This window comes from Manis pentadactyla, chromosome 7 (genome assembly GCF_030020395.1).
Source record: "Manis pentadactyla isolate mManPen7 chromosome 7, mManPen7.hap1, whole genome shotgun sequence".
NCBI classification, from domain to species: domain Eukaryota; kingdom Metazoa; phylum Chordata; class Mammalia; order Pholidota; family Manidae; genus Manis; species Manis pentadactyla.
Genome location: NC_080025.1, coordinates 57,292,526 through 57,312,508, shown reverse-complemented (window position 1 = coordinate 57,312,508; position 19,983 = coordinate 57,292,526). Strand labels below are relative to the sequence as shown.

Genomic DNA, 19,983 nt, shown 5'->3' with positions numbered 1-19,983 from the left:
ATTTGAGCCCCTGTTTTCAATTTTTTGGGGATATGCCCAGGAGCGGACTTGCTGGGGTGACTCTATTGATCTTCATGTTCTACCAAAGTGTTTTCCACATCAGCAGCAAAGGGGTTTAGTTGCAAAAATTTGAACTATTTAAAAAATAATGATAAAATAATTTTATGAAAACAATTATGAGGTAATCGTGTAAGGATATGAAGGCATAATACGGAAAAACCATGTCCCTTGCAGCACCCAGAAAACTCTTTGCTCACTCAATTAGGCTCACCCCTGGCTGCAACCCTGATTCACCCCCCAAGTCCCCCGAATCCTGCCTGTTCTGCTTCCAGCAAGCAGAAAACCACCTCATTCACCCCTAATTCATGGTGGGTCCTAATTCCAACAACTGGTGACTCTTTCAGAAGGGGAGAGGACAGAGGACAGCCCCGCATACCGACGGAGGCAGGGACTGGAGAGAGGTGTCCGTGAGCTGAGGGGTACCAAGGAGTGAGGGAGGCATGGGGCAGAGGCTCCCCCAGAGCATCCAGAAGGAGGCGGCCCTGCCCACACCTTCATTTCACACACTTCTGGCCCCAGAGCTGGAAGAGAATACATTTCTATTGCTTTGAGTCACCAAGTTCGTGGAAATACGGGAGTGCAGTCCTAGAAACTGGGGAAAACTGGAAGACTAAACCCTGCCCTTTGCCCTTCCCAAAAGCTGGAAGCGCTTCTGCACTTTACTGTCCTCCCAGACTCAGGAAAGCCACGGCCCTTCCGGGGCTCCCCATCAAATGATACAAAACCAGGGAGCGTCCCATGTGCCCCTCCAGCCTCCCCCAGCAGGCAGGTGGTTCCAAGACCCTGGGTCAGGGGCCCCATAAGTTCCACCAGGGAACTCGGGAAGCCCAGGACTGTGCCTCGGCCCCATGTGCTGAATCTCGAGGGTGGGAGGTGCCTGGTAATGGGGGGCTCATGGGATGCTCCTCGTCTGCTTCAAGGACAGGAAGTGGGTCTAACAGCAGAGCCGCCGGTCGTGAGGGATGTCACAGAATGATGTCAGGAATCCCCATGCGGAGCACAGCCTACTTACTGGGCTGCAGACTGAAGCTGAGCTTGGCCCTCGGCGTGACCAGAGAGGGCGTCGTCTGGGAGGATGGGGATGGGGACACTGAGAAACGCCTTTCACTGCCGATGATGTTGATCACCTGGCTTTTTGGTCTCTGGGGCCACAGGGGACTTATCTACATTGGAAGGACAGAAAGAATGTAGTTAGGATCTGTCGTGGGCTGAGTTGTGTCCCCTAAAAAGTATGTTTAAGTCCTAACCTCCAGTACCTGTGAATGTGACCTAATCTGGAAATAAGATCTTTGCAGATGAGGTCACGAGTGGGTGGGAGTAGGGGGTCCTAATCCAGCATGACCAGTGCTCCTATAGAAAGGGTAAATCTGGGTGCAGACATGTGTACATGGGGAGAAGGCCGTGTGAACATGAAGGCAGAGGGCAGGGTGACATTTCTACAAGCCAAAGGACACTGAAGACCTGGTAAACCATCAGAGAGCAGGGCTGGGGCAAGAACGGATCCTCCCTCCCAGGCTTCCAAGGACGCCGGCCCTGCTGACACCCTGATCTCAGACTTCTGGCCTACAGAGCTATGAAACAATACATTCTGGCTATTTAAGCCCCTAGCCCATGGTACTTGCAAAGGCAAGCCTCTACACCTGTGAGCCCTGTACCCACAGACCTTGCTGGCACTGTCACCTAGAGGAAGAGGCCCCTTGATAGCTGGGCAGGACCAAGAACGGTAAGTCTGCCCCTGGGGAGAAGGCAGGACTCCTGGCCTCTGGGGCTGCAGCCGTGGTTCTGAGGCTCATCAGAGGCCGACAGGGGGATCAAGGTTCTGTGCACCGACCTTGGTGCGATCCTGTGGATTTGCTGAGGATACTGTGGGCCGGCAGTGGGGAGGCCCATTTTGGCTGAACTCAGCCTGTCTTTGCTGATATCCTTGCAGGCAAATGGCCACAGAGGGAGGGATAGAACTTGTGCTGTGACGGCCAAGTGTCTGGCATGGCCTTTGACTTCTTTTCACACAGCTTAATTCTGATCGGCTCTGCCATTTGGCTTAACTTCTCCGAGGCTCTCAGCTTAAAATGGAGCTTAAATAAAAATATATGAAAGGTCTTACAGTGTCTGGCATTTGGTCAATATTCAAAATATGTTTCTGTTAATTCCCCCACACAGGTGTGCTGACCTGAGGACTCTATCTGGACTTGAGGGAAGGCGAGCTCGGCCAGTAGCAGCAGGGCCCAGGCTTCCCAGCATTCCCAACAGCAGACAGACAACAAGGGGTGGTTCATCAGAAACCTCTTAACCCCAGCGCCTGGGCACTTAATGCAAGCCTCTGGCCAGTTCCTGCCCTGGGCCCTGACACGCTTGGCCACTCATGCTGCAGCAAAACAGCAAAGCTGCAGTCTGTGCCGTGTCCAAAGGGCTCAGAAGTGCATTCGCCTTCCTGAAGGCATTCACGGCTCTCAGGTCTACCCTCCTCCTTTAGACAGCCAAGCAATGTGTGGCCACTGGTCCTAGTGGCACACAGTATGGATGAAACATATCCTCTGGTGTTCGAGATAGAAACAAGCTGAGAAGTATGTCTTATTAAAAGGTGGCCCCTTCTCAGCCCTTTGATCAAGCAATGCTTCAGTCATGGCCACTGGCTGGCAAATGCCTGTCCCTTTCTGGGGTGGGGACAGTGGCTCTAAGCCTGACATAGCCTTAGAAGCTGACAGCCTGTGTGAGCTGCTTCTTTATTTTGTTTCCAGTCTACAAATAGCACTTTCTGAATAAAGTTCACCTGAGGAGCTGGGCCTCATTTTGCCCCCAAACTGCAGACACCACTGTGCACTTCTGGTGGCAGCAGCCCCCCAGGCCCAGCCCCGGGACTAGAGTGAGCTACACAGGTGTTTGCAGCCACTGTCACATGCGGGGGACTCTGGAATGAACGAGGTTCCTGGGGATCTGTTTCTAATGTCAACTAGCCAGCACGTGCTGGGTGAAGTCCCTGGAACTCCTTCTGAAAGCTGGCCATGAGACGTAAATGGGCAACAGATGAGGCGGAGGGATGACAGGAGCCGTGTGCCTGGCAGAGCCCAGTGGGAAGGGGCTTCTGGACTCCAGGCAAGCATAACACTCAGGCAGTCACTGTGGCTGAGCATTCCGGTCAGCAAGGGGGGAGGGAGAGGCTTCAGTTAACATGGAATACTTTCTTCTAACAACGAAAGCATTCCTTGTACATCTTCTGCGATATCAGGAGGTGCTGGAGGCAAGTTCAGCCGTGCCGCAGAGAGCCTGGAATCCATGGTCCTGCTGACGGCTGGCCCACCCGCACGCGCACGGAGCATGGGTGCTGAGACAGGCTGGCCCTGGAGAAAAGCTGCGCTAGCTGTGCTCTGGGGGCGGGGCGGCAGTGGGTCATATGAGGCGAGGGCTGAAGGAGACCCCAGATTGTCATGTGGCTACTTTAGAGCAAATTCGCTGAAACCCAACTGATAGCCCGTTGACAAGACATGGAACGAAGTGGGTCCCAGCCGCCGCCGCCCGGTGGGGAAGGCCCCCTGCGGAATTACCGTTTCTGAGAGGATCACGGCCTCAGACTGCTGCAGGGGAACGGCAATGGGTTTGAATTCCTTATCGAATATCTCCTGATGTTTGCTGTTCCTTTTTTCCTTCTTCTTCTCCTTCTTCTCCCTCTCTGGGTCGTCCTTGTCCAGCTTGTCCTGGGACCTGGAGTGCATTTTCTCTGGCAGGAGAGGCTCCAGAGCAAACCTGAAGGAAACGGTTGTTTAAGTCACTGACGTCTGACTGGGAGAACAATTGCTTTCCACCCTGCAGGTGTGTGTAAACACATTCACCACGAATCTGAGTGCTGACTGGGAACCACCAAATCTTACAGAAAAGGAATGATTTTAAGAGGGAGGCCAAAGGAGAGTTAAGATACCCATTAGCCAATTGCAATGGATGGACTGTGCTTGCAACCCGATAACAACAAACTGGAAAAAAATTGGACACTTTACAGGACAAGGGATGAAATGTGAAATCTGAGGGGTTATAATAGTGATATTAAGGGATTCCTGTAGATTCATGATGGGAGAAAGGTATTTGGGGTATATTTCTAAAGGGGAGCCCTTGCCTTTTAAAGATTCATACTAAAGTATTCACAAATACGATGGGGAGAAATAGGCAGAGGCAAATACGTCTGGTATCTTGAGTCTGACCAAGTCTCTACGGCCAGTTTAGGATGACAGATACACCAGCCGCTGCAGCTGGAAGGCCTCTGGGACGGCTCAGCGAGAATTCTGCAAGCTGATTCCAGGTCAGAGGTATGTGGACGTGCCCTTAGTGTTTCAGCAGATAAGGGAGCTGGAGCTGGAGGACCTGGGTCCCAGCTCTGCCAGCCACTGCCGAGTCTCAATGTCCTCCAACCATGGGCTGGATGTCACTAGTCTCAAGATGAAACTGGCCAACACCCTTTTGCCTACTGGCGCCAATCAGTTGGTGTAAAACCACGTTAATGGTTAGTTTACTGAGTAAACAGATCTTGGACTAGTTTCTAAGGTACGGATCAAAGAGGAGCATGCACACACATCTCCATACAATTGTGGTATGTGATTTAATATCGAACTGAAGGAGGAGTCCATCCTGTTTCTCTCCTGGTAGGTCATATCAGGAGAGGCAGAAATGGGTTCAATTCTAAGATTGGAATTTCAGCCTCTGCAGCAGGAAGGAGATAGGAAAGAGGCCAACACAGAGAAAGGTATAAAAATGTCTTAAAAACTTTATAGTGTAACTCACACACAAGGTATTATGGGATCCTATATTTTCAAAATAAATATAGACATGATATACAAAGTAAAATAAAAGAGACATGGTCTCTTAAAAAGAGTCATTTATATAGGAGAAATAACCTATACTCTGATTGCTAATAAACGTGTCTTTTAAACTGTGGTTGACACATCATTTCCATATGGCCAGGAGATGCAAAACAGGAAGCCAAGGGGATTCGCAGCAACTCCCGGCCTCTAGCTGCCCAACACCCAGGTAGTCCCCGAGCCCGGTGGCAGGACCAGCCACAGCCCCCATAATGCGGGCTGCCTGGACAGGGAGCCAGGCCCAGAGTTTGCCCCTGAGAGGCCCCAGTCCTCCAGGCAACCTTCCAAGCCTGACCTCCTTGACCACATGGAGAATAAACTGATTTCTTCAAGCGGGGATTGATTGCAAGAGAAATTAATTCCAAAAGCCAGTTGCATTTTCATCCCAGCTGTAGTTTCTTTTAAACTTATTTGTGAATGGGCGCATTTAGAATGAAACCACTGCTCTGAGCAAATAAGCCATTAGAGCCACCTTGCTCTCCACTATGGGAGAGGTAACATGGAAGACATCATTCAGATAGATCATTCACAAGAATCTCATTACAAATCCATTGAAGATACAGACTGCTGAGAACAAGAACCACGTCCCCTACTTTCCGTTTCTCCCTGCATGACTAGGGGTGCAGCAGGATTTGTTGTTAAGGCACATTCTGTTTAACAGTAAAGATTTTGAATGTAGGCATTGATTGTCAGTAGCTGCTAATGCCACTGAGAGATAAGCAGACACAATGTGCTCCTGCGTGGAAGAACTACAAAGCCATTCTGTCCCCAAATCAAGCCTGAACCTAATCAAGCCTCTAGATGCAACAGCCAATATGGAGGACACGTGGAGGACAGAGACACACTCCAAACACCACTGCAGGGAATGCAATCAGCAAAATTCAGATACAGACGAGCAATGTAAATTTTTGATAAATTGTAAGAAAAACCAAAGATAAGAAGGAGAAATATATTGATTAAAAGAGAACTAAAGAGATGTATCAACCAATAACTCAGTGTCAAGAAAACTAATAAAAAATATTTGTGGCACAATTGGAAATTAACACCAATATCTGATGATAATATAGAAGTGTTAATGTTAATTTTTTACACGGGATAAAGGTAGTATGTATTTGTAAAGGCAGTATGTTTCTCTAAGTATTTACCTTTTAGAAATTCACACTGCTGTGTTTATGGGTGAAATGACATGATGTTCAACATTTGCATCAGAATAATAAGGGGTTGGGAGAGGGTAGGGTAGAGCTTGAAATAAGACTGGCTAGGAGTTGGTAACTGAGGCTGGCTCATGGGCACAGGGCCTCAAAACATTCTGTCCCCTTTGTATATGTCTGAAATTTTTCCATAGCAAAAACTTAAAAATGATTGATGAAAGTATACACTAGTGTTAACTTTGATCATTAAGGCATTTTGGGACACCTGGGCTTTTCCAACTGGATACACAATAACCAATACATCAATATCTATTATGTGTCAGGTACTCTATTATAAACAACAATAAAAATTTCCATGATTTTATTCTAGGTTTGTAGTGCTTGAGACAATTAACACAGGGGAAAAAGTAGACATCTTTCAGCTTAGGGGAGAGACCTGAGCTGTGAAATCCACACATGTCCACAAAGAACCAAGAGAAAGACAGGTTGCATTTAAAATTTGTCACATTATGAGCAGGACCTGCCTACAAATGGAACCTTATTCTGTGCACAACCTGTGCCATTTGAGACCAAAGCCTCATTTTCTCCACATTAGATACACAGCTAAGGTTGGCAACCCCAAGAATGAACAAAAATCTGGACTCTATTAATAAAGATGCCTTCTAGTTAGTTCAAGGTTAAACAAATTCTCCTGGGGGAAGGAGCCCACGGCCCATGCTCATGTATTCACGCACATGATATTCCTCCATCTAAAACCTCCAGATAAATTTCCACCCTCATCCCATGTTCCTGGAAGTATAAAATCCTTTTTATAACTAGCCTGAGGATTTTCTTGGGGAGAAGCTGAATTAACTTCTTTAGCAGTCTTGTGCTAAATGACAAGCACACATGATTTAAATACCTATAAATTGAAGATTTCCATATGGACTTGGCCTTATAAGAGGCAGACACCGAAAAAAACTACTGTTAAGAAAAAAAATGTCGGTATAGTTTTCAGTCCTCCATTAGGCACATCAGTCATCAGCAACAAAAGACGCATAGATCTGAGCTGTCCCTTGGGGTGTCCTGGACATTCATGTCTGCATGTCGCAGGGGCCAGGAGGGAGCCTGTGGGTTTGATAGGTCGATGGATCGTAAACCAAACAGGGTTGCCCAAGCACAACTGTGCACACTCCACAGTAAAACTGTTCTGATAATTAAATTACAAGAGACACTTTTTATTTAATAAGAAAAGAACAAACTTTACATATTTGCTCCTCAAAAACACAAAAAAAGATCAATGCTGAGGCTCTTTCTGAATGCTCTGAGTTGACGCAGGAGACCTTATGGGAGCTCTGCCAGTATTTCCTGGTCTCCTAGGTTTCCCTCTAGCCCACTTGTGCTTTTGGGTGCACAAGAGCAGAAATGAATCTCCCAGGAAGCCCTTGGGAAGGAAGGGGGCCCCGCTGTGACAGTCCTTCATTGGTGTGACACCATGGCAGTAAGCAAGGGATGGAAAAGTGCAAGCATGAGGCCAGAAGGGACCAGCACGCTCTTCTGGGACAGGCCGAGGAGGGCTGAACACTCACTGGAGATTTTAAAGTTCACAGGAAAACTTACCCAAAGGATTTTTTCTCAATAACTCACAAGACCCTGAAAGTCATATCAGCATGATTGTAAAGCCTCAGTCTCAGCATTGAAGAGGATTTCAAAACATCCTCTAGTTGTGATGAAACAAACCCTGGGCTTTCCCTGGCCCCTCCAAGCCCGTGCCCCTCAGGTGAGCCCAACTCACCCATCAGAGCCTGGCCTAGAAGGGGTGCTGTCGGATGACAGGGATGAGACGGACACCACAGACAGAGGCTGGGGGGAGGCAGGCATTGTGAAGGACCGGACCATGGACCGGGGACGGCTGCCCCTTCTGTCATCCAGATTTGAGGGTTAAGAAAGGGAGAGACATTGAGAAGGACAGGTTGTTTGATGTTTATGCCAAAGACTTCCGGCTGGCCCTGCCTGGCATGGTCAGACTCTTGGGACCACATGGTCTTAGCAGTCTAGAATCTAGACTAAAACTGTCCACACTTTATAAACAGTACATTCTCAAGTTCAAAGTCAAGGGCAAAAGTGATGATTATTTTACAGTTTTGTAAAACATTACCTGATCCTGTGAAAAAAAACCAGAAAGAATGTTAATTTTTAAAACTTTTAAATGCAATTTTCTTTGCCAAGACCACAAAACATCAATCTATTCCAAAGTCATAGAAGAATGTACTGACCAGAAAATTTAATTTACGGAGTTACACCTAAAATGTGATGAAAGAAGTTATAAGGTCTTTAGATGAACTTGATCCATCTCCGCATACTGACACATCGTACAGATCACCAGAACACACAGGCATGGAACGACTGAACTTCTCTACACTAAAATAACATGCTCCTTGCTGCTTAATGAAAGGTGGGCATCCTCCCTGGCCCGTGGCTGGCACCATGGACTAGATGCAGCCTCGGCAGACCTGCTCAGGCCCCTCCCCTCCTGGCCAGGTCACAGGCTAGTGATGCATTCCTGAGAAAAATGCACTGGATGGAGTTTTCCATCCTCTCCTGGGAATATTACTGTATAATACCAAGACTAGTGCCATCGAAACACAGCACATGTCAACACCTAATCAGCTAGAAAATGCTAGTGTACCTGTAGCCCCAGCCAGATGTTGGCACATTTGGGACTGCAGCTGCTGCAAAAGCTCTTTCCTTTAACCTGAGGTTGTGGAAACCAAATTCCCATGGGTACTTCCTCTCTGCATGGCCTCCAGCTCTCCATCCCAAACACCCCCCCACTGAAGCCGGCATCACACTCGGTCAGTCACCTAAGAGACATGCTTGGGGCCACAGCTGATTACAAACTGCAGAACTCTACTTCCACATCTGAAAAGTGGGCCTGTTTCTAAACTATGGGTTTCACATGTGAAATACCACTTGACTGGTATACTATCTCTTTAATAATAAAAGGTTCAATATTGCCAAAGAACAGTTTAATGCAGGAGTTGGTAAACAGCAGTTTTCTGTAAAGAGCCAGATAATAAATATTTCAGGCTTGCAGGCCATTAGGTCTCTGCCCCTGCTACTCAACTCTGCTGTTGTAGCATGAAAACAGCCACAGACAATACAGAAACGAGTGTGTGTGGCTCTGTTCCAGTAAAACTTTATTTATAAAAAGGGTAGTGGGCCTACGTGGCAACAAGAGGTTCAAGGCCCTATGCAGCTGGCATTGGCCAGCACAGATGGGCTGGTCAGTTTGGGTTTGGTACCAGTGATGGTGCCATTGTATGTCTCCAAGGAGATGAACATTGTCATTAACTGCCCTTTATGAGGAAACCAAAAAGGAGAAAGATAGTTGCCAATTAGTCCAAACTGTGAAAACACTTTCTATATAACATCTGGAGACTCGAAGCCTATCCTATCTGCTTCTCAGCTTTGTTGAATCACATTCAGGCAGCAACACAAGGCCTGGCCCTCCACAGTGTTCCTCCAGGCCAGGCTCCCGGCTGGGCCTTGGGGCTCTGCTCTGTGTCCCCTGCTCCTGACCACCCGCAACTCTTGGCCTGCCCTCACCACCTCATCCACCCCTGGCCCCCAGCTCGGACATTGTTCTTCTCTGGCATCTCTGTGGAACTCGGCCCTCTGTACATTGTTTTTTAAATTGCTAACTGAGCATAATTGACATGCAATATTACATTAGTTTCGGGTGTACAATACAGTGGTTCAGTTTTTATAAACATTATGAAATTATCACCATGATAAATCTAGTTACCATTTGTCATTGAGCAAAGTTTATACAATATTATTGACTATATTCCCTATACTGTACATTGTATCCCACGTTTGTTTATTTTATAACTGGAAGTTTGTATTTCTTAATCCCTTTCACCGATTTCTTCCATCCCACCCACTCTCCTTCCCCTCTGGCAACCATCACTTGTTCTGAGTCTTTGAGTTCATTTGTTTTGTTCTGTTTGTTCATTTGTTGTTTTTTTAGATTTCATACATAAGTGAGATCATACAGCATTTGTCTTTTTCTACATGACTTATTTCACTTAGCATAATGCCTTCTAGGTCCATCCATGTTGTAACAAATGGGAAAATTTCATTCCTTTTTATGGGTGAGTAGTATTCCATCATATATATGTACCACCTCTTCTTTATCCATTCATCTGTTAATGCACACTTAGGTTGCCTCTGTATCTTGGCTATGTGTAAATTATGCTGCCATGAACATGGGGGTGCATATGTCTTTTCAAATTAGTGTTTTGGTTTTCTTTGGGTAAATGCCCAGGAATGGGATTACTGGATCATATGGTTATTTTGAATTTTTTAAAGAACCTCCATACTGTTTTCCACATTAGCTGCACCAGCTTACACTCCCACCAACAATGCAAGGGTTCCCTTTCCTCCACATCCTTGCCAACGCTTATTTCTTGTCTTGTTGATATCAACCATTCTGACCGGCATGTGGGGATATCTCATTATGGTTCTGATTTGCATTTCCATGATGATTAGTGATGCTGAGCACCTTTTCATGTGTCTGTTGGCCATCTGTATGTCTTCTTTGAAAAAATGTCCAGGTCTTCTGCCCACTTTTTAATTGGAGTTTGTTTTTTTGATATTGGGTTGTAGTTGTATGAGTTCTTCACATGTTTTGGATGTTAGCCATTACCAGCTATGTCATTTGTGAGTTTCTTCTCCCATACAGTGGCTGCCTTTTTGTTTTGTTGTTTCCTGCACTGTGCAGAGGCTTTTTAGTTTAATGGAGACTGATCCTCTTCACATTTTGAATGAGGTCTCTCAGCAGCCTCTGCCTTTCAAAATCCATGCTCTCTCTTGCCATTTCTTCCACAGCCATGGTTTCTGAGGGTGGCTCAGAGGTGGGGCATCAGCTCTGTGGAAGCCACGGGTTTGTTGCTATGAGCACCCACTTACTCAAGCTGTACCACCTATTGGTCTTGGAGGGGCCCTTCCCACCTCTGCCCTGCAAATGCCTTGGCTTGGCTTCCACCCAAGCCTCTCTGGATCCAGGTGAGGAGCAGAAGGATGACAGCCAGAAACCTCATGCTCAGGTGATTTTTTTGGTTGGAGGGTGCTGCCTCTATAGTCCACCGTCTCCTGGGCACATGGGGATGCAGTTAAGGACATGCAGCTGAGCGTACAGTGGGGAAGAAGCATGGCCTGTCTGACATTTGGGTGCTGCCTACCCCATTCCTAAGAGCGCCTAACAGGATGGTTTCTATTTCTCTGATGAAATGATCCTCACAGCAGCCACGGGGACCTGAGCCCTGAATGCGCGGGTGCACAGGAGGGAGTCAGCCACGGACCCTAAGGTGAGAGGGCCAGTGGGATGACCTCACTCCAGCTCTCGGAAGGCCTAGGAAGCAGCCCTTGCACAATGTACAGCTGACCAGAGAGGGCTGGCAGGGGCAGGGCTCTGGCTGAGGAGGGGCAGAAGCCAGTCTTGGGTCCCACACTTGGCAGGACACCCAAGGGGGTGGCTCAACTGGGCCATGGCCTCTACAGGGCCACTTGCCTCACAATTCCTTCTTGACTGAGCAGAGCCTCTGGAAATTGAAGAATCAGGATTTCTATCCTTTTCCTCAGAAGCGCTTGGCATCTCTCCCAGACCTGAGAGGCACAGCACAGCTACAGCTTCAGGACACTGTGAATGAACTGATGTCCCCGTGTCCCAGCCACAGGGCTGGCCGGGGGTGGGGACGGGGAGTTAGAACTGGGCTAGAATTCTGGCTGTGGCACCGACAATGGGACTTGAATCCGACATGAAACCACCCTGAGCCTCAGCTCCCCACCATGCATGCAGGGAATAATCAAGCACCCCACCTTGAGAGGCAGCATGAGGATAACGTGGAGGGAGACAGGTGAAGCTTGGAGGGTCTGGCACACCCCGAGTGGCAGCTCCAACGCCCCTTCTGATGGTGTTATGGCCTGAGGCAAAACCTCGGGTGGGCTCCCTTCCCAGGAGCGAGCCCTGCCCTGCCCGGTGACTGACACACTCTGCGTGGCCGTCTCCCCGCTGAGTTGGAGCACCCCATTCTGACCCACCACAGGAGTCGTGGGTGGGGTGTGTTAGATGAACTTAACTGGGGTCACTGGTGTTTCATGGGATATCGTGCGAAGCAGGTGCATATCACAGTTTTCTGGAAATGTTCCATTCCAAGTGCCATACAAATGCCAGCTGCGGATGGAAACCCAGAGGCAGTATGCTGGTCCCTGGGAGGGAGTGCTGGCGGTGGTTCGTCTGGGCAGGCACGTGGGAGAGGTGGGCAGGGCCGGGCGGGCGAGTGAGGCTGCAGGTGTGAGTGGAGATGGGGAACTGAGGATGCCCCTCCCAGAGAGGACCAGCACCCTGACTGCGCTCCTCCGCCTGGGAAATGTTCCATTGAGTTCCAGCATACGGAACAGGTGGAGTCGGACTTCTCCACAGAAGCAGGACCTAGCAGCACGACCTCCCAATCAGTGACCTTCCCAGTGTCCTCAGGGGCACCCCAGGGTCCCCAGGGTCCCAGTAAGAAAACCACCGGAAGGCTGTGGACGGAGGACCGGGGAGGAGAAATACCAAAAGTAGGGGGCCTGCTGGGCTGGCAGGGTGATGGAGTGAACCAGTCCCCTGGGGGAGACCACAGCTAAAGTTGGGGTGACCAGAGAGGGTGTGATCTCATCCAGGCAAGGAGACAGGAGTCAGCCCTGCATTTTCTACAGGCTGGGCTGAGAGGTGGGAGGGGCACCAGGGAGGAGTCTGTTTGGAGACCATTCAGGTGGGTCCGGAACTCACAAGAAGCCTGAACTCAGCACCCAGATGTAGGTGCTGGGAAAAGTGACAGGGAGGATGGGCATGCCGAGAGCACAGAACAGGTACAGTTCCCCCAGTCTGCACCAGGCTTGGAGGAAGGGTTAAATGAAGACCTGGATGAGAAACAGGGAAATCGTTCTCATGACTGTGAAGGCAAACGGATACCCCTGTGGGCCTGTGGGCCAGCAGAGGCCTGGGCAGCAGGTGCCAAAGGCAGGAGCAGCGTCATCTCTTCCCTGGGGCCCCAGGGTCTGTGCACCTTGTACCACAAGCGTCAGGAGGAGCTGGGATGCAAGCAGCGGGGATCTTCAGAGCCCCAGGACTGGCCAGATGAAGCCAGAGCAGTGAGACAGGGGCTCTGACGGAGCCTCCTGTGGATTAGGGAGTCAAGAGCGTGTCCCAGGGTTCCCTTACTATGGCTTAGGCTGGCTCCGAAAAATTGACGAAATGGTTTATGTCCTTTCGATGGGGCTTTTATATTTAAATCCATCTTTTTAAAACTAGGATAATACTATACTGCTTTTTAAAGTATTCTGAGATGCTTGCAGGTTTCCAAAGTAGAGAAGATGACAAAGACTCATCCAGATGCTTTTTATTGTCACATTTCTCCGAGAATGACAGGGGCATCGCCTGTCCCTCGCCTGCTCGAGAGGCTGGCTGTACAGCCTGCCTCTGGGGTCCCAGGATGGAGGCAGGAAGGCAGTTTCACGAGAAAAAGCATCTCAGGGCGGGAAACGCACCCTGAATTCTATGCCTGGACTGCCCTCCCAATAAGCTTGACCAGCCCCTGCTGGGCTCCGGGATGCCCTGGCTGCCCCTGCAGACAAAGTGGGAAGTTTGGAGGACATGATGCCATCTCAGGATGCAGTGGGAATTGCTAAGTGCCAGCCAAGGATGGCTGGCTTGGAACAGGGGAAACCTGTCCTTGAGAGGGGGACATCCCCGACCCCCTCACAACACTTCCACCTTACTGCCTTGCCTTTTTCCCTGTGCCCAACACAAGCATTCCCAGAAAGCATGAATCCCAGCAGTGAAAGGAATATGAAGGGAGTTTGCTGAGCCAGACAGATTTCTGTCATTCTCAAATACACTAAACGATTGACCAAAGAGGAGGCTTTTCACTTGGAAAGAAAACTTGGAGATTTCACATGTGTGTATTTCTTAGAAAGAATTAAAAGTGGCGTCAAACTTTGGAAAGAGCTGCGCTCTGATGCACTCCGAAACTCTCCTTGCCACTAGACTCTGATTGTAATGAGCTGCCAGCTCCAAAGCCACAAGCACTGCTCAAGGGTTCTGCCTTGCAAGAAGGGCCCCCCAGCGTGGCCCAGCAGGGGAGCACCCTGATTCCCAAGCCCCCTCACCTGCAGCAGCTTCCGGGGAGGCGGGACAGGCAGCCCCAGATTTCCGCCTGCTGCATTTTCAGACCACAGCCCAGCAGCATGTTATTCTCGGCTTAGTCAGGTTCATGCCCTCCTGCTGGGCCCAGGGCCAAATACACACTCATCTGATGAACACCAGGCCCTGGGGCCCAGCCTTGGCTGGCAGGTGTCGGGATGGTGGGAGAGTATGGACTGTAATCATAGCTGACTGACCCTCCCCCAGGGGCATCCCAGCCTCTTAGGTGTCTCCAAGCATGTGGGACAAGAAGGGCCAGCTCTGCTGTGTAAACTGCAGAGCAGGGGCTAAAAGTACAGGCTCTGGAGGTCGACTGATAGGGTTCAGACTCGGGCTCTGCCACTTGCTAGTGCATGACCCTGGACTAGTTGGCCTTCCCGTGTCCTCATTTCCCCATCTGCAAAGTGGGATTGACCATGGTGCCTCCTTCACAGTGTTGCACATGTTAAGCAAGTTCATATCTGCAAAACGCTTGGAAAGGTCTCTGGCACATGGTAAGCACTCAATTAGTGTTTGCTAAATGAGGTAAGTGTGTGAAAAATAGAAGTGAGTTCACCAGACAGAACAGCAGAGCATGCCAAAGAACAATAAACTGATGGAATTGGGCCCCAAAAGACAAAAAATGGCACACTGCATTGGCCACCTGGTTCCTTAGCAAGTAGAGACAAGTGTTATGAGAAGCAGATTAACTTCGGGCAGCACACCTTCCTTTTGCAGGATAACAGAAGACTGCACACACACTCGCTCTGTGCCAGCAGAAATGGGGTCCTTGTAGGTTAGAAGAGGACTTGCTGCCTCCTTTGCCCTCTGCTGCCGATCTCTGAACAATGGGGAGGAGGCCTTGCACGTCTGCTGTGCCCAACACCTCCGGGGTCCACGGGCAGTCAAGGTCAGGCCCCATCAGGGCCCCCAGAGACCGTAAGGATAGAGCCGCACATCACCGTGGCAATCTGATTTATCGTGCCTGGCCTTGCCCCTGGAGCTGCTAAGACATGGCTCATGAAGATGCTGTCAAGTCCTAAACCATCCAATATTGTGCATCATCAAGAATCCCAAGCCGTGCTTTCATCATGCTCTTGGCAAAAACCCACTTCTGCCCTGTATCCAGACTGGCATTCCAGGCTTTCAGAGGCCAGGTGCCTCCAGCTCCTCCTGACAGTTTCTCCTCTGCCCAGGTCACAGCTCTGTCTGCCCTGGCCTCTGGCCTGCCATTCAAATTCCTGCCTCCTGACCTCTTTCTCCAGGTAGTGTCCTCTCCATGGCCTTCCCAGGCCATCTCCAGTGTACGTGGGGTGGCCAGATCAGTGACCACTTCCTTCAACAGAGAAGTCTTGGCTAACAGTTTCCAATCTCAGGAATCGGTCGCAACTCCCCTCAATGACTCAGACCTCGGACTGGGCACGGGCGCCACCTCTCTCGGGGACATCATGAGTGCTCTTGCCCCGGGTGTCACTTAGCCCCATGTGTGTGTACTGTAGGTGTGGTCTCTGTGAACCAGCCTGAGTTGCATAGGGCCCTGCCAGATTTTCCGGCTGTCCCACCACACTAATGGTAGACTGTGCTTACCCCAGGTGAGTGGGGTATTTGGTGATCAAGCAAATTCATGAATGCTATGCACCCCAACACTGTTAATTATTGAAAGGCTGCTGGTTTGCTGGCAGATGACTTATGAGGAGCTAAGGTCCCTTAAATCCCACTTCCCAAGCAGACATGTACATGTCCCAGTCACTCTGCCCTGTGAGCCTGTCACAGTCAATGTGACTCAAAGACAACTCCCACCCTGACTTCTGCAGAGCTGTCCACTTCCCATGATTCGCACACCATATTGCTTTTCTACTTTTTCCTTTAGCTGTTTGAAACAGGCTTCCATTCTCTCATGAAACGGCCTCAAGGCTTCAGTAACTGTCTCCATGAATCCTGAGCCCTTCGGCCAAAAACGGAATCTGAAAAACACAGAGATCAACATTTCTTGGTTAGTGCTGTCTGCGGGGGGAGCACACATGAGCCAGGGAGGCACTGTGCAGAAAGCAACTGCTTTGTTCCCCGATCAAACAGCTGATCGAATTCATCAGCAGGCATATTACCCCCAAAGACCAAAATGTTTAAATTAAAATCGTTTGTGTTTTAAACTGGACACGGAGTGCCGCACACTTGATGGCTCTGCTTGACTCCCATATGTCAGTCAATCCCAGAAGAGGCTTATCTGTGCTTCTCACGTGCGTCTGGAACAAGCTGCGTTTTGAATTTGTTTAGCTGTAGTTTGATCTACTGGCAAAGGGTCGTGTCACAGTGCAAAGATTTTTTGGCTGAGACTATTGCCTTTATGGACAACTGAGAATCCTATTCAAAATGTAAAAGTCTAATTATCTGTGGTCTATAGTCCTAAAGGATATTCTTATTTAGAAAGGAAAACCAAGTTTATTCTTCCTTAAAACTAAAAATAATCACTTCTCTGCCAACACTGCTGTCACAAAATACCCACACCAACACTTCACTCCTGAGCATGGAGATGCAGCTGACCTTTAAAAGTGTCTCAGAGAGACATTTTCATTCCCCAGCCCCACAGACCCTCCGAGTCACTGTGTTGGGGGGCAGGTATAGGAAAGGCTCCTTTCTTTCTCTGGCTTTTGCTTCCCCGCCGGGGCTCAGACCAGGAGTTAGATACTCTTCAGTGCAATCAAGCTAAGAGGCTTCCTCTTAGTAATTTATAGTTAAATCAAAATACTGATTAAAAACAGATTTTCCTAATATGACAGAACACCAATCTAAATGAGCAGATTTATTAGTAAGAGGGGTAATAAATACACAACTGAATTTCATGTGAACAAATTCAAGAAATCTTATCAAGACAAATCAATGCATAAAATGTATTTTGGCTGTCATTTATAGCATGTCGCTGTTGCCTCTCCTGGTACTCCAGGAAAGGCGGGAATAAGTGAGCCCGCCCCCATGTCTGCAGCCTACCCAGCCTGCTCTCTGCTTACCGACACAAAGTTTGTCTGGCTGACAGTTGGGCCCATACCCCAGGTACATGCCAGGTATCCCTTTCCAGCCAGCTTTTGCCAAAAGGACAGAGTGCAGGTGAGACTTCAAAATAGATGGGACCCCTTAACATTCCACGTGAATCACTCTCGCAGATGGCAGCTTCCCTGGGCTGGCGCCAGTGTGCTCAAGGTCAGCAGTAGAAGCCTCACAGTGATCCTTTGGCTTCCTGAGCTCTGCCTTGGGGGACGGCAAAGACAGGCTGGGGACAACTTTTCTGGGTGGTAAATAAATGAGCTGTGTCTGTTGGGTGCAAAGGCAGGTATGGGGTTACCACCTCAAAGTTAAGGCATAGCCACTCCAGATGGTAAAAGCACTTCGATGTAGAATTGACCTTTCTCAAATGTGCCAAATGCAGCCTAATCATTTCTGCTTTTTTTTCATGGTTTGACAAAACTCATCATTGGCCAGATTCTTGACATCAAAGAAGTTACTTGCTGGGCTACAGTCAAGACCTTTTGGTGTGGTTGGCTTACCGGTGCTGCACTAACTGCACTTTGGCAGGTGAGACTTACGGGGTATGAGAATTTATCCCCTCGACAGGTCCTGGTTGTTGATCAGATATAACCTTCTTCGAGGATGGGACCTGGCCCTGTTCTGTGTCTGACTGGGGCTGAACTGCAGCTATGCATGAGAAGATGCTCTGTGTAAACATGCCAGTATATGCAATGCTTAATATATAAACAGAAGCTGTGGACCGACGCCTGAAATGGTCTTTGGAGACCCTTTGTTTCATGGGTTCCAACCTAGCTGAGCATCAAAATCTCTCAGGCAGATTCCTGAGACCTCACCCCCAGAGCCCTGATTTGCTCTAGAGTGGATCTCAGGCATCTTCATTTCTTAAGAGTTTCCCAGAACCCAGAAAGGGAGAGGACATCCCCAAAGTCACACCATGAGCTGCTCAAAGCTAGCAGGCAGCCTGCTCTCCAAAGACGCTCTTCGAAACGGCAGTGCTGTATTGGAAGTTTGCTCTTGTGTATCCCCTGCACAATTCCTGGCCTTTCAGCCGCACAGAACATTTGGGAGCACTGTGCCTGCCATCAGCGGGGGATGATATATGAGTTTGGTCTTTCATCTTTGTGTATTTCAACACAGAAGTATGTATACATCACAGCAGTTTAATGTGAGTCTGTATGGATTCATCTTGGGACACTTGGCAGGGGATGTTCAATAAGACAGTGTATTTGGGGAAAGACGCTGTGCCTCCGAGGAAGGGGCCGGCCTTCGCTCGTGACCTGGTGTCAGCTGTCAACCTAGAAGGGGCCCCATGCAGCCGGCCCTGGGCCCCAGTTCCACCTCGAAGGAGCAAGCCAGCACCAGCCTGTTTCAGGGATGGCGAAGCCAGAGCGAGGAGCTGCCTGGACTTCATAGCCAGTCTTCACGGCTGATTTTAGGCACTGAGATGTGCTTTCTGCATGTCAGTGACGGACAGTCTGCCAAGGAGTCTTTGGAATTCCCAAGAGAAAACCTCACTCTGCCCTGATGGAACTTCTGGGAAAACCCAAGCTAACAAAAATGAAAAAGCATTCGGATAACCCCAAACTTCCTTTTTTTAATGACTGTAGGACTCAATTACTCATACTAAAATATGGGTTTTCAAAACATTTGCAAGTGAAAGCAAAATCACAGGTAATGTTTTGAATATGTATTCCCTATCACTCTTTGATTTAATGAAGTGGCTAGAAAATGGATTTGTTCTTACAACTTTCCTGTGAGCTGCTTTAAAATTCATCCTGTAATATAGTTATTGGGGGTGATGACATAAAGTTCTCTCTGGGGAACAAATTATTTTCTTCTGTAGGACTTGGAACTCTTAAAATCCAATTTGCTGTAAAAGCTTACAAGAAAAAAAAATTAATAGAACTTTTGCAGATCAAACTAGTTTTTCTGTAGGAATGGTTTTATAGCCTTCAGTGGAGTTTTGAATCTTGTATTCTTTTGGTTTTCTACAACATCTAAAATAGAATCATTCAGACTTTTAAAATCTCTCCTTCTTTTTTAGTAACAGAGGGAGACGGCCTGTCATATATGAGTCTTACATTCCATGCAAAGAGCCATCCTTGGCCAGTGAGGCCCCTTGGAGATCAGCTCCCAGGGTCCCTTACCACAGAAAAATTCCATGGCAAATACATGTCAAATACCTATGGATTTTTGGCAAAGTCACATCCATTTGGAAGGCTATTATAAAAAACAAAAATCAAAATCAGAAAATAATAAGTGTTGACAAGGAGGAGAAATTGGAATCATTGTGCATTATTGCTGGTGGGATTGTAAAATAGTGCAGCTGATGTGGAAAACAGTATGGTAGTTTCTCAGAATATTAAAAGTAGATCTAGAATCTCACTTCTGGGGATAAACTCAAATGAAGTGAAAGCAGGGGATCAAAAAGGTATCATGTTCATAGCTGCATTGTTTGCAGTAGCCAAAAGGTAGAAGTAATTTAAGTGTCCACTGAGAGATCATAAATAAAATGTGCTATATCCATATAATGGACTATCATTCAACCTTGAAAAGGAAGGGAAGTCTGATATAGGCTACAACATGGATGAACCTTGAAGACTTTAGGCTAAGTGGAATAAACCAGTCACAAAAAGACAAATGCTATGTGATTCTGCTTATGTGATAAGTAATTATCACATACATTCTACTATTTGATAAA

General features: G+C 48.2%; 1 protein-coding gene across 1 annotated transcript in view; it reads right to left on the bottom strand.

The window, feature by feature from the left end:
* Positions 1 to 3,491: 3,491 nt before the first annotated feature.
* The window catches only part of LOC118916009 (dedicator of cytokinesis protein 1-like), a 50,911-nt gene continuing 34,419 nt past the window's right edge, over positions 3,492 to 19,983 (bottom strand). Inside the window, 4 exon segments of the mRNA XM_057504964.1 lie at positions 3,492 to 3,801; positions 7,830 to 7,975; positions 16,090 to 16,186; positions 16,188 to 16,225. Coding sequence (XP_057360947.1) covers positions 3,492 to 3,801; positions 7,830 to 7,975; positions 16,090 to 16,186; positions 16,188 to 16,225 — 591 coding nt within the window.